Below are 14,519 nucleotides of genomic sequence, written 5' to 3' on the forward strand. Positions count from 1 at the left end.
CTCAGTGTGCTTTCTGTCTGGTCTAACACAAACTTGTTACAGTTTTGAGATGAATAAATTATAACATATCATGTAGAGTATAATTTCAAGACCAACAGGAGTAAAGTCATTAGAATATGAGCAGCCATTCATCTCATTATCAAAACCATGAAATCAGTTTATCAGTTAAAAATGTTCTTTTCTTTGTTGACAAAAGGGAGCTGGAATGAGGGACACTGCATGGCTCGTCTTAATTTGTACGTCACAGCCGTTCATAACTGAAGATAGATTTTGCCTTTCATAACTGAAGTGAATGACATTCTCAGTAGAAATGTCTGATTTTACAATCAATTGTTCTGTTGAACAGATCCTGTTCACTGATTCAGTCGAACCAATTCACATTTCTGGTCAAGCTTGACTCAAAATGAACCAGGAAAAGTGTTGAAGATGTCAGCTTATGTGTTGAAATTTAATTTAATTTAAAAATAATTTAAAAAGGAATTAAAAAAAAATAAAAATAAAAAAAAAATAACCAAAACATGTTTGGGAACATGACATATAAGAACCGATGGTACCTGCATTTCTTATTAATGCCATCTTGACCAGCCACAATGGTATGTACTGTATATGTCTGACGTCAGTGTTTATTTGCAATTAGGAAAAAGATGCAGACTTCTTCCAGACAAGCTGTTTAGTGATAAACTCTCTCTCTTGCATTAAGATGGAGCCTGGGCGTCTTCCTGACGAGCTTGGCATTTATACTTAATTAGGAAAACACTCTGGTCTGCTGAACCTGTAATTACACACCATTCATCCAGCTGCTGGAGATGACCCAGTCCAAACCTTTTCCACACTCATCTGAAATCAGGTTTGTTTGGGGAGTGATACGTCACTGCATATCAAACAAAGCAGTGATAACTGTCCCGAAATAAGTCGATGTGACTCAGCTTTATCTGCAGTGAAGGTTAGAGTCCAGACATCAGCTCCCAAGCTGCTTCAAATATTGATTAGCACGTCCAGCTAATTAAATCACCATTAGCAGCCTACTATTATCAGGATAATATCACTTCTCAAAGGAGCTATTAAACTCTTTAACTACTCTTGACATTTTAAATGAATATAAGCCATCAAAAGACGCTTTGCTCTACTTTGTTCTACAATGAGCCATCGCAAAGCTTAATCCAGTTTAGATTCCGCAGATTAAAAAGGGTCAGCGTATTATTCATGTACAAATTGAAGCCGGCCCAGCAAAGACGCTCTGACTTCAAAAATCTTGCATTAGATTACATCTGAGAAGCTACATATGAGCTAATTAGGCATTGATTTCTTTGTAATGCATGGTGAATACAGACATGGCATCATCCCTTAAATGGACTTTCCCTCGATCAAATTTGTTTACAATAGAGAAGACTATAATTTTTAATTTATTTAAAATTGCATTATTTGATAGGAACACTGTTAGCAAAACTTACCAACTGCTTTAAACTTGCTTGGAAACCTCTCATGGTATATCATCACTAAATCTTAGCTTTTATGTCAGATAAATACTATTCTGATTGCAAAAATGATGCTGGATAGATGCTGGATGCAAAAATGATGATAGATAGATAGATAGATAGATAGATAGATAGATAGATAGATAGATAGATAGATAGATAGATAGATAGATAGATAGATCTATGGATTCTATCCATTTGAAGCCCCCTATGAAATACAGCAGCAAACCAGGCATTTGACATTTTTATTAAGTTTTTAAGAGAATTATAAAATGTACAGTAACACATATGCACCAAACATTTTCCCACATGCACAGTTTTAGTATACAAGACAAAACAGTTACTTTTCAATATGAAAATACCATGTTATATGTACTCCATCTCACAGAGATCATTCACTAATACATCAGTATTAAATTCTCAGGGCCGTGTGCAGTAGAAAATGTCAGGTTGACAATGCTGGCCGACTCTAAAAATGTATAGCCACTATTTACATCTGGCCAAGGTCTTGTCGTTTTTCAATTCAGATTACTTAGAAACATAATTGGACTGTAGCGATAAGATTGGTCATTAACAGCTTATAATTTCATATCATATCAAAGTTTTGTGAATCATAATGTGAAGAAATGAAGCACACCGATTATACGGTGTACACAAAATTAGGCAAATTAGACTTCACAATTTTAAGAGTACCAAAGAAATCATTGCTATTAAACAACAATTACTGTTTCAGTGTTTATATGCATCATTACGAAGATACTGTGACTGAGGGTTGATGGGGCACATTAGAACAAACTGAGAGTAGGAGGAAACAGTGCATGGAAAAACGAACATATCATTAGTGTCAAGGGGTGGGATAAGCAGCGCTAACTTTGTAATTACTGTAATATGAAATACTTATAGTACATTTCTGTTTTAGTTTTTTTTTTCTATGCTGAAAAAGAAACATTGTCTGAAAATAATAGATAACCTATAAATAATTTGTCATTTCAAAGAGATAAACGACTATAGAGCTGTAAAGTACACTGTAAAGTGACCATAAAAAACACAGTACAATTGTTCATGATAGCAGTTTCAAAATGAAGTGTTTGCAACCCACTTTTTTCTGTAATATAACAGAGAAGAATTTTATCGAATCTTTTCATCAAGAAAAACTTAAAAGTTGTCTCATATGAAGGGTGTTTGAGAATAAGAGGACTTGAAGACATCAGCTGAAATGGAAAGTCATTTCAAGGGGCGGAGCCTCTTTGAAATAACTCACAATGAAACCAGCAATTAAGCAAGGACCAATATTAAGAAAGACTGATGATGCTTAAATGTATACTACCATTCAAAAGTTTGGGCTCAGTAAAATTTTCTTTTAAGAAATTGCTATTTATATTCAACAAGGATGCATTAAAATGATCAAAAGTGACCGTAAAACATTTCTAATGTTGCAAAAGATTTCTAAACTTTCCATTCATCAAATAATCTCTTTTCATCAATGCAACACCAGTTTCCACATAAATATGAAGCGGTTTTCAACATTGATTTTAATCAGAAATGTTTCTTGAGAAGCAAATCAGCATATTAGAAATGATTTCTAAAGCATCATGTTATCATGTGAAGACTGAAGTAATGATGCTGAAAATTCACCTTTGTCATCACATAAACAAATGACATTTTAAAACATATTTAAATGGAAAACAGTTATTTTACATTTAAATATTATTTCACATATTACAGTTGTTACTTTCTTTTTGATCAAACCAATGAAGTCTTGGTAAGACCAACCCCAAAACTTTGAATAGTGGTGTACAGCTGCATATCCTGAAATGCAGTTTCTGTGTTTTTCACCTGCTTGACACAGATGTAGGATTGCAAAATGTATCTCATTCCCCTTACAAGAAACTTCTCTTTGTTCTCTGCATCTTCCTGCTAAAACTCCAACTCTCTGAGCGGGAGGAGGCAAGGACACCTCAGACACTAGACTGCTGACAGGAACACTGACATCAGTCAATCAAGAGTCTGCATTGTGACAGCCGCAATATACAGCAGAAAAATCGATATCCCATTGACTGGGCCACTGCAGCCTAATCAAGGTGCCCAGACCTTTATGAAAGCTTGAAGGAGAACAGATTGGCTGTCCTGATTGGGACTCTGCAGCCTATTTTTTTCTTTGTCTCCTTCGCTAACCTTTTTTAACATGTCTTCATGGGCTGTAGTAGCGCACCTGTTCTGGAGACTTTGCAGGAAGGCTATGTCACCTTGGTTCACTACCTTGTGCTTTCTTCTGACATTGAGAAGAACAAGTGCAAATAATGGACTCTACAGCCTGATACTGCCATGACAGAGCCAGGAACATATTGTCCAGTGAAGGCACATATTCCTTGACAGCGAACCTCGGCATTAAAAGGTCACCCCCAAAGCGCCTCACCTCTTGTCTCATTGAGGGTACAAATGAAAAATTCAGAATGCAGTGCTTGCTAGATGGGCAACAAAACAAAATATGATTGCCAATATGCTGGAAGTATTATATAGTAATGTTACACAGGGCTGCACAATAATGGTCAAACTGATAATCACTATTATTTCACTCAAAATTTATACTTACGATTATTAAGGTCTGTTTAAAACAAGAACCATAACTACAAAGACAACTACAAACAATTACTATATTAGCGTCCACACCTATGCATAATATTCTTATGTTTATTAGTTTTGTAGTCTTTCCTTTAAAATGTTTCATCTCTGTAAAGCAGGATGGATTCTAATTGGGTGTCAAAGTTTTTAGCATTCATCAGCTGGAAGAAAATATTTTGGGAAAAGATTGCAACAATATAATTTCTCTGTGCTGTTGTCGCTATACTTTTATTTTGAGGAATAACTTTTTACCTTTAATCCGGAGTCTTCCACTTTCACATAAGCAAGAGAACATCTGCTCAGTTACATGGTTTCATTTACCTCATCTATTTTCCTGATTTATTACTGCATATTTAGTCTTTTGTAAAAATAAAAATATCACTACCTACATTATAAACACTGGTAAAATAAGAAGTTTCTCTTAAAAGATAAAACCAGTGAAATTCCTAATAGTAATTTTCTAAAATCCCCAAATTATAATTTTACTTTCAATTTTTATTTTAACTTTTTTTTTTTTTTTTTTGGTGTTGTCATATTGTTAGTGCTTTTTCCTCCATTCAGAGAGAGAGTGTGTACATGGCTGCCAGATTGGGGAGATTAATTATTACACTGTGCAGAAAATGTTTCTTTTTAAAAGAAATTTTTATATTGGGGGATTTAAGCTCTTGACATCTGGCAACCCCAAGCATGAAAGCTTTTGGAGGATTGTTACCAATGCAAGATAATGCAAATGTCAAATGGGACAAATAAATAAATAAATAAATAAATAAATAAATAAATAAATAAATAAATAAATAATAATAATAATTAATAAATAACCAGTGGGGAAATATCACAGCTGGAAAAACTTAATTACTCATCAGGAATAATAATTGTGATCATGATTAATATACTATTTATAGTGCAGCCCTAATATGACATTTGAGCAATACTACAGGATCAGGATGGAAAACCACCTTGAACAATGCTGTTTATATTTTTCAACACATTTAGACTGGTAAGGAAACTCTGGGGACTTTCACGCATCAGTCTTGTACTTGTTTGCAAGGCTTTCAGTCTTTTCACATCTGCAAGGCCATTAGAGCTATAAAAATGTTATACCCTTTCAGCAATGTTCCACATCTTGTCACTTAGTTTCTGACAACTTGTTTTGCAGTTTATGTGCCAGTTTACTAACATGCAGTAAGTACAGGTAGATATTGTGTGTGAGGCATTTAAGTAGTTTTCAGAAGCTTACTTATTTATGGGTTGTGAATAACACTATACAGTGGGGCAGCACTAGCTAAGAAAAACTGAAGCGTAAATCTGGTTCAGCTAGAGCAAATACTCACAGGAAGATTATGCCTTAATTGTGTAGCCTTAAGTATATAATGTGCAACGCATCAATAATTTAACCGACATGAAGAGTTGAACAAAATGCTAGTACCCATCAAAGAGACTGAGAGGGAACCTTTGGAGTCGATGGCACGGTAATAGAGGTGAGATGGCAACACACTTTTCTTAACTAATGGAAGATTCCCATTAGGACAAATCAATGCTCGGCTTTGTTAACCCAGACCCAGAACTTAGACAGCACAATGAAGCCACAATAGATCCAAAAACCTGCAATATATAGAGCAATTCCCACCAACATTGGTTTCTTAGCCCTTATCCTCAACTGCAAAACTATTTTAATCTACTTTGGTGTGTACATGAATTTAAGGCATTGATTGTTCTCAAGGATCAGAGAAAAAGATAATGCATGCATTGGCACACTGCATAAAGAAGCACATTTTACAAAGGACAAAAGCGGTCCGTTGTTTTTTTTTTTTTTTTTTCTGGTTGTAGGGTGCCAAAGAAACTGTCCTATATGCAAAAACAATTTTTTTAATCTGTATTGTTTGTCTTGTTTTCCAATTCATTAGATTAGTTAAAAAAAATAAAATAAAATAATAATAATAATAATAATAATAATTGAGCACAATTTAAGCACCTTTTAAGCATAAGCATTTAGTTCATGATTTGGTTAGAAATGTGAATTTTTTTTTTATTACCAATGGGGTAAGAAAAATAAACTTAAAATCAATATTCTCTGAAATAAAGTCTTAATGTTTTATGCAGTTTTTTAGTTCATCCTATTTAAGGATGTTTTTACAGGAAAAGACAACAAAAATACTCAATAATAAAAAAAAAAGTCTGCAGTTTACTCTATCATCCCAAAAGCCCTAATGACTCTCTTGCAGGGCTCTGCCATGTTTACTAATGATGAATTCCTTAAAATTTCCCATTTTCCCATCTCAATATCAGGCTCTTCCATACATGTTGCTGGAGCTGGAGAATGCCATCTGGTTAGATTGTGATGGGAAACTTAAGCCTTGTATGAGCAAAGAGCAGAAAGTTTGTGTTGTTTGGTGTGGCAGGATCTGGTGCTCATGGGAGGCAAACATCAAGAGGCACTGAGCGTCGACAGAGCACAAATGAGGAGTGGAGAGAGAGAGAGTGTGCACAGCCTTGCTGCTCTGGATCCACGGGCACCCATGCCTGTAAGCAAACACAAACACAACCATTAAGAAAAAACGATTTAACCTCCCAAAGGACAGAGAGAGAGCATTATGGTTTACATTTTCAGACAGCTCAATCCCAAATCAAAGAGAAATTGGCTAATAATGAAGATAGTGGAGCGGAACTGATAATGAATGTCCAAGACAAAATACGGTCTGAAACTATACAAAAAATACAACTAAAATATAAATGAAATACATTGTAATTTATAATTCTATATATTTCTATATGTTGTTAAAAAACTTTTCCATCTATTGTTCATTAAACCAATTTTTACCCTATTCATTGAAGGAATCATTACTGAGGAAAAAATCCTCTGAAAGAATCGGGGTGAATTTGAAAGCAACTCTGTAAGAAGGGGAAGGGAAGCCGAGCACATATTGATAGCTGCCCATATAAGAGAGTGAAGGAATTGGGGGTGATTCTCACTAATTTATATGCAGCTCTGGCAGCGCAGTGACAGAGATAGATAGTGGAGGAGCATGCATTTCTTAAGAGGTTGGATTCTTCGATGCACTGAAAGACTGAAGCGAACAGAGCAAAATATTTTGCATCCAAACTGACTGAATTCTCATTATGAGCTCATCAATGCCGGCAGAAGACAACAGGAAAGGACAGACTTACTGAGTTGGTGGATGTGGATGGGCTCACTTCCCTCCCCCAAGCCCCCTTCACTGAGGGTCTTGATCTGAATGACGTAGTTGTCGTTCGGATTGAGGGTCAACTCAACCAAGGTTTTGCTGGTGATGATGGAGTACATGTCGTTATTCCGGTGTCTTCTGTACAGCACCTGCAGATGACGGCACCCCAATATATCAAAGGCTTCATTCAGAGTGAACTGGATTAATTAAATAAACAGTGCTAACTATATATATATATATATATATATATATATATATATATATATATATATATATATATATATATATATATATATATATTAAAAAAGCCCCCAAATGAAGATAATTTTGGTGGCACTGCAATAGACATACATGACTTATAAAAGTGCTCATTATTAAAAATAAAAATAAAATTACACTGAACTAATGCATTAAATTGACAGCTCTAATAAAAACTGAAGCTGATTTTTAAAATGACCTGGATAAAATGTAAGTCCTTTTTCATGCAACAATGATACTGCAATGTTGTGTGTTGTTTTCAGAGTGTTGCTATGTGGTTGCTAGGGTGTTCTGAGTGGTTTCTGGGGTATTGTGGACCAATACGGCTAACGTTCCTGTGTTTATAGTAAAAAAAATAGCATGCCTCCTCTCAAAAAGGCACATGATTTGAGGCATCATTTTGAAGTAGTTTAATATTCAGAGATCGTCTAAGTATAAGCAACAGTGATGTAACACCACTAATGATATGAGATCGATACATATATATAACAATGAAAGGAGTTAAACACAGGTGATGCCCTGTTATTCTAGATAATGTTTACTGATGCTAATGGCTAGTGCTTTTCCCCTGAGCTTCATGACTGTTTTCCCTTGTGGGTAAATTAGCACTGTGAGAGCTGTTAATTGCATGCATGTGTAATTAAGAGAGGTGGAACGAGACATAAAATAGCATATGCTGTGCTCTTATCTATAAAAACACACAAATGAATGGTTTTCAGCCACGTAACAGCCATATCTTTGTAGCTAAATTACTGCACTCCGACAACCCTTATTATGTATATCTATGGTATCAGATGCATTTGTTCGGCTCAGAGTGTAGGAATAAAATACCTGACTGCTGAATGGAAAACAATCGATTACCTCCAGTGAAACTCTTATAAAATATACCAAAGCATTTTCTGGGTGCAGAGAGGTAACATCACCCACTATGTATCCTGTGACCTCAGATTCAGTTTCGAGAGCGATGACGGGATCCCACTGAAGGACGAGCTGAGAGCCAATCAGATTCCACTCTACATTCTGAGGGGGTTGTCCAGGCGCTGAGGTTTGTTGTGTATGAATGAAATGGGCAGAAAAAGAAAGAAAGGGTTGACAGTGTGCCATCAATCGTGTGACTGCATTCAATGACACCAAAATGTTTGACAAGCAAATTAGTACTGTCAGTATGGGAAGTATCTTTCAGCACAAATCTGTTGCTAAATCAGAGCCGTTTCTATCACAGATGGACTTGGAAACTGTGATTCATATCTATTAGATTCATTGGTTTCCACAGTTTGATATTGTCTGAGATCTCTTTTTCCTTTCATTTATTTATTCACTGGTTTTACTTTAGCTTCTAAGTTTATAGAGTGTTGTTCACCACTTTGGGTCAATTTCTGCTGCTTTTAAATGCTTTATAAATAAACATGACTTGACTACTATCAAAATAGATGGTTGGAATAACTTTCATTTGGAAAAAAAAAAAACTCCTTCAAGTCATGTCACAGCAGGTTCACAGCAAGTGTGTGTAGACTTAGTGGTCTGTCCAAAAGTTATAAGTTCTAAATCTTTCGCAGACATTAGTAAATAACAAAAAATAAATAAATAAACTAGCAGAATTGTACATTCTTGCTTTGGTTTTTATTTATGTACTACTAGGTGCCTCAAGCAAAAATCTTTTTGAAGACTTGGAAAGATTTGATGTTCCCTCTGAAAAACTCTGAGGCAGAAATAGATTCCCATAACACTGACCAGGGTAAAAACATTAATGTGAAGATAAAAAAGAGATACATACATCCATAGAACGCTGTTCTTATAACGGACTGTGGATGAGTAACTTACATCTTGCTACGGAGCCATGCAAGAAAAAATAAATAAATTGTGCACACGATTTAATAATTTGTTCCCTCAATGTACCAAAACGTGTACATGATTACTATTGCGTTCCCTCGATTTGCTAAATCGTCCGCACGATTTAGCAAATCGAGGGAACAAATTGGTAAATCGTGCGCACAATTTATAAATCGAGTGAATGAAATAGTAAATCGAGAGAACGCAGCAGTAATCATGTGCATGTTTTAGTACATTGAGGGAACTAATTAGTAAACCGTACACACGATATAGCCTAATATCTTTTTCCTGCATGTCATGTTCCTGCATGTCAGGCTCCGTATCTTGCAGCTATAATGCTCACATCAAATAAACATGTCAGTAACAGATGATCGTGGAATGTTCTGTAAAGATGGTTTGTAACGACCAGAGTACTTACGTGGCTTTTTGGTGGTAACATTGACAGGTACAGACTGCGGGCCAGTTCCTGCAGTATTGAAGGCACACACCGCTAGATAATACTGAGTGTTCCCCTGCAGGCCGCTGACATTCACTGCTGTGTAGTTTCCAGTGATCCGCACTTTACCCACCGTATCCGGCTTGGTGTCATCTTCCCAGTACACCACCTGTTCGCCAGGACACACAACAAGGGCATTTTATATACCCTTGACATTAGTTGTAAACAGCTCTCTGCCAGAACAATTACAATCACTCTTGCAACCCACTGTGACCCTAAATATGCAGATTTTTTCGACTAAGATATGCTACTATGAAAATAACAACGTTTTTGGCATGGTCACTTAACTCATGGTTAAATGGTTGCTAACAGAAATACATTAATTGGGAAAGTGTTAAATCTTAGGAAAATATACACAGTAAATGGCAATTGTTTATTAGCTGCTGTCAAAGAAGGTGACATATGATATGGACAGAATTCATTACATTCTATGAAAATTCTATTTGGCTAGAGATTTCTACTGAGTCAATCAATAACAAAGCGATCAAGTCAGATATTTGATACACATATTTGACTTCACCTTCATTATTTACTTAATTTAGCTGATCATTTGTGTCCTTTCTGCAAAATTTCTGGCTGCTGGAAATATGATTTTCTTGCTATGATTATATGATTAAATGCTATGTAGATTCTCTTATATGCAATGTGATTGAACTTTTAGCTGTGTGGAAATGAAATAATCAATTATTAACCCGGGTCATATGTAATATCAATATCGGGGCATTTAGTATATAGGAAGATTTAAGCCAGTTTCAAAATTAGACAGTATTGAGATCTGCCCATGGGAGGTATATTTCTAAATTATTTATTTTCCACGTTTTGCTTTCTACATTCTGCTTTCTATATTTTGCAGAATAGTACATTGTGTCATTCAGTCTTGAATTGAGAATTTAGTTTTTAATTTTACATTTACATTTTACAATTATGCATTTAGCAGACGCTTTTATCCAGGTTTTTTTAAATATAAAAATAAATGTTTCAAGGTTTACACAAAAATAATAAGCAGCGCAACTCAATATATATATATATATATATATATATATATATATATATATATATATATATATATATATATATATATATATAGTTGTGCTGCTTATTATTTTTGTGTAAACCTTGACACATTTATTTTTATATTTAAAAAATATTTCTGACTTCAAACGTTTGGATAGTAGTAATATATATATATATATATATATATATATATATATATATATATATATATATATATATATATATATATATATATATAGGTGTAGGTGTTTCCAAATCAATGCAAATTTCAAGCCATAAAAAAAAAAAAAGGAGCCAAACTGTGACACTGACCATGTGTATTCCATGTGAAGAAGTCAGATGGTCTTTTTTTTTTTTTTGCAAGAGGAAAAGCAGCAATAGTTTAAAAAGGAATTTTCCCATTTCAAATACGGCAGGTGCTTCAAAGGACTGTGGGCACAAATAAATGGTATATACGCATACAGCGCAGTTCCTTGATCCGTGCTGCTTTGATTTGGTCTTTCAGTCCTCACTAACCAAAGACGAGACAAAAATAAAACCTGAAAAGTTTTCCCCTCGTCTAGAACCCAGTGACATGATAGTTCTATTCTTTCCAGACAATATGGCCGCTACCATGGTAACATGGCAGTTTTGTGCCACAGGGCTGGGGTGACAGAGATGGAGAGAGTGGCTTGTGAGAATGTGAGACTCTCTTTGCATTCTTGAAAGGCCAGTGGAGAGCTTTCATCCAGCTTTTAAGAGCCGCAGACATTTAACAAAGCTGCAGCACAGTCTAAACACTGGCATTCTCCGTGTGTGAGGTGGCAGGGGAGAAGTGAGAAGCACTTTTAATAATCGCTTGCTCATTACAGGGAAAACATGACATTTAATATGGCGAAAGGGGAAGATAATCTGAATCAAACCTCATATCCGAGAACTCTTTCAGGGGTCGACACAATCGGCTCCCAGGTAACTTCGATGTCAGCTGCTGACAGACTTTTTGCCGACACTCTCTCCAGCATTAAGCTCGGCACTGTGGATAAATGGAAGAGATGTTGAGGCTCTTATTCAAAAACTTTACACAGCCATCAAAGTTAAATTGGATTAAGTCAGAAAATGAAGCCCTGCTCTCACCTGAGAGAGGCCCTACTTCATTTTAATGGGTGTAACTGACAGAGAATGAGACAATCTGCTGAGAAAATCCAATTAACACTCTAGCACGTGAATAGGGCTGTAAGTGTCTAGCAGGATTTGTTGTAACCTATAGCCGCAATAACTAATATAAGGTTGTCATTGGCAGTTTGAACGAGGGAGGAGGGGCGTAAACTGTCTCAATCAATTTATTCCATCATACTCATTCAAGGTCACACCTGTAAGTGCGAAGGGAAGGAACCAAGAGTGCTTGAGAACGTGAAGGGACTACTGCTGAGCCTGACTGTGTTTGTGTGCTCGTAATATTTCAGCTCCACAGGCCCACACAATGTATTGCTGACTGGCCTATATTAGTATTTCCGGATGAATAGGCCAGAATTGAAAGCAGATTACATCAGGGCTCATACTATTAGGCTTATATGTAGAATTAGTGATGTGAGTTAATTGTACTATTTTTCTATTATTTTCTATAGCAAATATGTGCTATTTTTTCTATTGCTGAAAATGTCAGTGAATAATGGCAAGAAAAAATAAAAATAAAATTCATACAGTCCTATTCAAACATTTTCATTTTATTTTAATTTAAGAAATTAAGACTTTTAATTAGCAAGGATGCATTAAATTGATCTTAAGTGACAGTTAAGAATTTCACATTGTTACAAAAAAATATATATATTTAAAATAAATGGTGATCTTTGGAAGTTTCTGTTCACTGATAATAAGAATTGTTTCTTAAATCACCAAATAAACATATTGGAATGATTTCTGAAGGACCATGTGATTCTCAAGACTGGAGTAATGATGCTGAAAATTTGCCATAACAGGAATAAATTACATTTTAAATTATATTCATATAGTAAAAGAGTCACGCAAAATGATAATTATAATATTTTAATTATTATTATATATTCCAATCATTATAATATTGGCTTCACGTTGTTATATTATTCTACAAATATCGAAAAATATGGTTAAGAATTAAGCTTTTCTGTGCGCATGAGTTTGCGGTTTTGAGTTTTGATGTACACAAATCTAGCTTTACCTTCTTCTGCAGAGAACACGGTTGCAATGCTGCTGAACGGTCCTTCTCCACGGTTGTTGAACGCTCCCACTTTGACATTGAATGGTGAGAATGGTGGAATGGTGTCATTGCGGTAAACGTAGCGGGTGACACTGGGCGCAGAGATCACGGCACGGGTCCAAGTGACCAAGCCCACTGGCCGGAAAGCGATGATATAACCGAAGCCCTCTCCGTTCTGCAACTCCTCTGGAACAGGCTTAGAGTGGAACACAAAACTATAGTGATATTAAAACAAATTGAGGTCAACACACCAACTGACCCACATGATAACAGGGCTTCATTAGAACTTGCTTTAAAGACCACTTTCTTTCTCAAGTTGTTTTAATTGTTATGCATGCAGTTTTCATGAATTAATATTACTATATATAAAGACTAGATGGAATATTTAAAGAGCTTAAAGGGATAGTTCACCCAAAAAAGAAAATTCAGTTCTTTAATTACTCAACCTCATGTCATTCCAAACCCGTATATCGTTATATTTTAACAACTGAAGACACATGGACTATATTTACAGATGTCCTTACTAACTTTCTGGGCAATAAAACATTTCAGTTGCTCTGCTGTCTATGCTGGGTCATTAAGCTCTTGGATTTATTCCAAAATATCTTAATTTGCGTTCCAAAGATGAACAAAGGTCTTACAGGTTTGGAACGACATGAGGGTGAGTCATTAATGACAACATTTTCATTTTCATTTTAAACTGTCCCTTTGAGTTACCTGATAAAAGCAAAATGGGGACAAATATGAGGGAAAAATAATACATAAAAGACTACTGTTCAAAAGTTTGGGGTCTGTAAGATTTTTTTTATGTTTTTTTTTTTTTTTATGTTCATGCTCACCAAGGCTGCATTTATTTGATCAAAATACAATAAAAACAGTAATATTGCAAAATATTGCTACAACTTAAAATAACTGTTTATCCTTGTAGATTATTTAAATAAATAATAATAGCTTATCTGATGCTCAATAAACATTTCTTATTATTATCTTCTTATTATAGTTTTAATATAAAAAAAATTTGTGGGAAAAAAGTTTATTTTTTTAAAGATTATTTAAAACTTTCGAACAATCGTGTATGTATTAATTTGAAAACTGCTTTTATTTGCTGTTTGTATCACTCTGTTTTTGCTGAAACTGCTATTGCGCCACTCTGCTCACTATTGGAATATATTGAATAGTTACAGAATAGTAGGCAAAAATGGTACTAAATCACTGCTAGAGTTCATGAAAGGCTTTGGAAATTCAAATTAAAGTATTCCTGCAGCATTTCTTTTAAAGGGGGGGTGAAATGCTATTTCATGCATACTGAGTTTTTTACACTGTTAAAGAGTTGGATTTCCATGCTAAACATGGACAAAGTCTAAAAAATTAAGTTGTACGTTTGAAGGAGTATTTCTGTTCCAAAAATACTCCTTCCGGTTTGTCACAAG

At 35.0% G+C, this 14,519-nt stretch overlaps 1 protein-coding gene across 1 annotated transcript in view; it reads right to left on the reverse strand.

Moving 5' to 3' along the window:
* Nucleotides 1–1,706: 1,706 nt before the first annotated feature.
* LOC128015860 (contactin-3-like) overlaps nucleotides 1,707–14,519 on the reverse strand; it is a 48,686-nt gene continuing 35,873 nt past the window's right edge. Inside the window, exons 17-22 of the mRNA XM_052600072.1 lie at nucleotides 13,051–13,285; nucleotides 11,780–11,889; nucleotides 9,786–9,972; nucleotides 8,465–8,577; nucleotides 7,263–7,428; nucleotides 1,707–6,617 (exon numbers count right to left, since the gene is read on the reverse strand). Coding sequence (XP_052456032.1) covers nucleotides 6,523–6,617; nucleotides 7,263–7,428; nucleotides 8,465–8,577; nucleotides 9,786–9,972; nucleotides 11,780–11,889; nucleotides 13,051–13,285 — 906 coding nt within the window. The 3' untranslated portion in view covers nucleotides 1,707–6,522. The remainder of the gene's footprint in view (nucleotides 6,618–7,262; nucleotides 7,429–8,464; nucleotides 8,578–9,785; nucleotides 9,973–11,779; nucleotides 11,890–13,050; nucleotides 13,286–14,519) is intronic.

Source organism: Carassius gibelio, chromosome A6 (genome assembly GCF_023724105.1).
Source record: "Carassius gibelio isolate Cgi1373 ecotype wild population from Czech Republic chromosome A6, carGib1.2-hapl.c, whole genome shotgun sequence".
In the NCBI taxonomy this organism is placed as follows: domain Eukaryota; kingdom Metazoa; phylum Chordata; class Actinopteri; order Cypriniformes; family Cyprinidae; genus Carassius; species Carassius gibelio.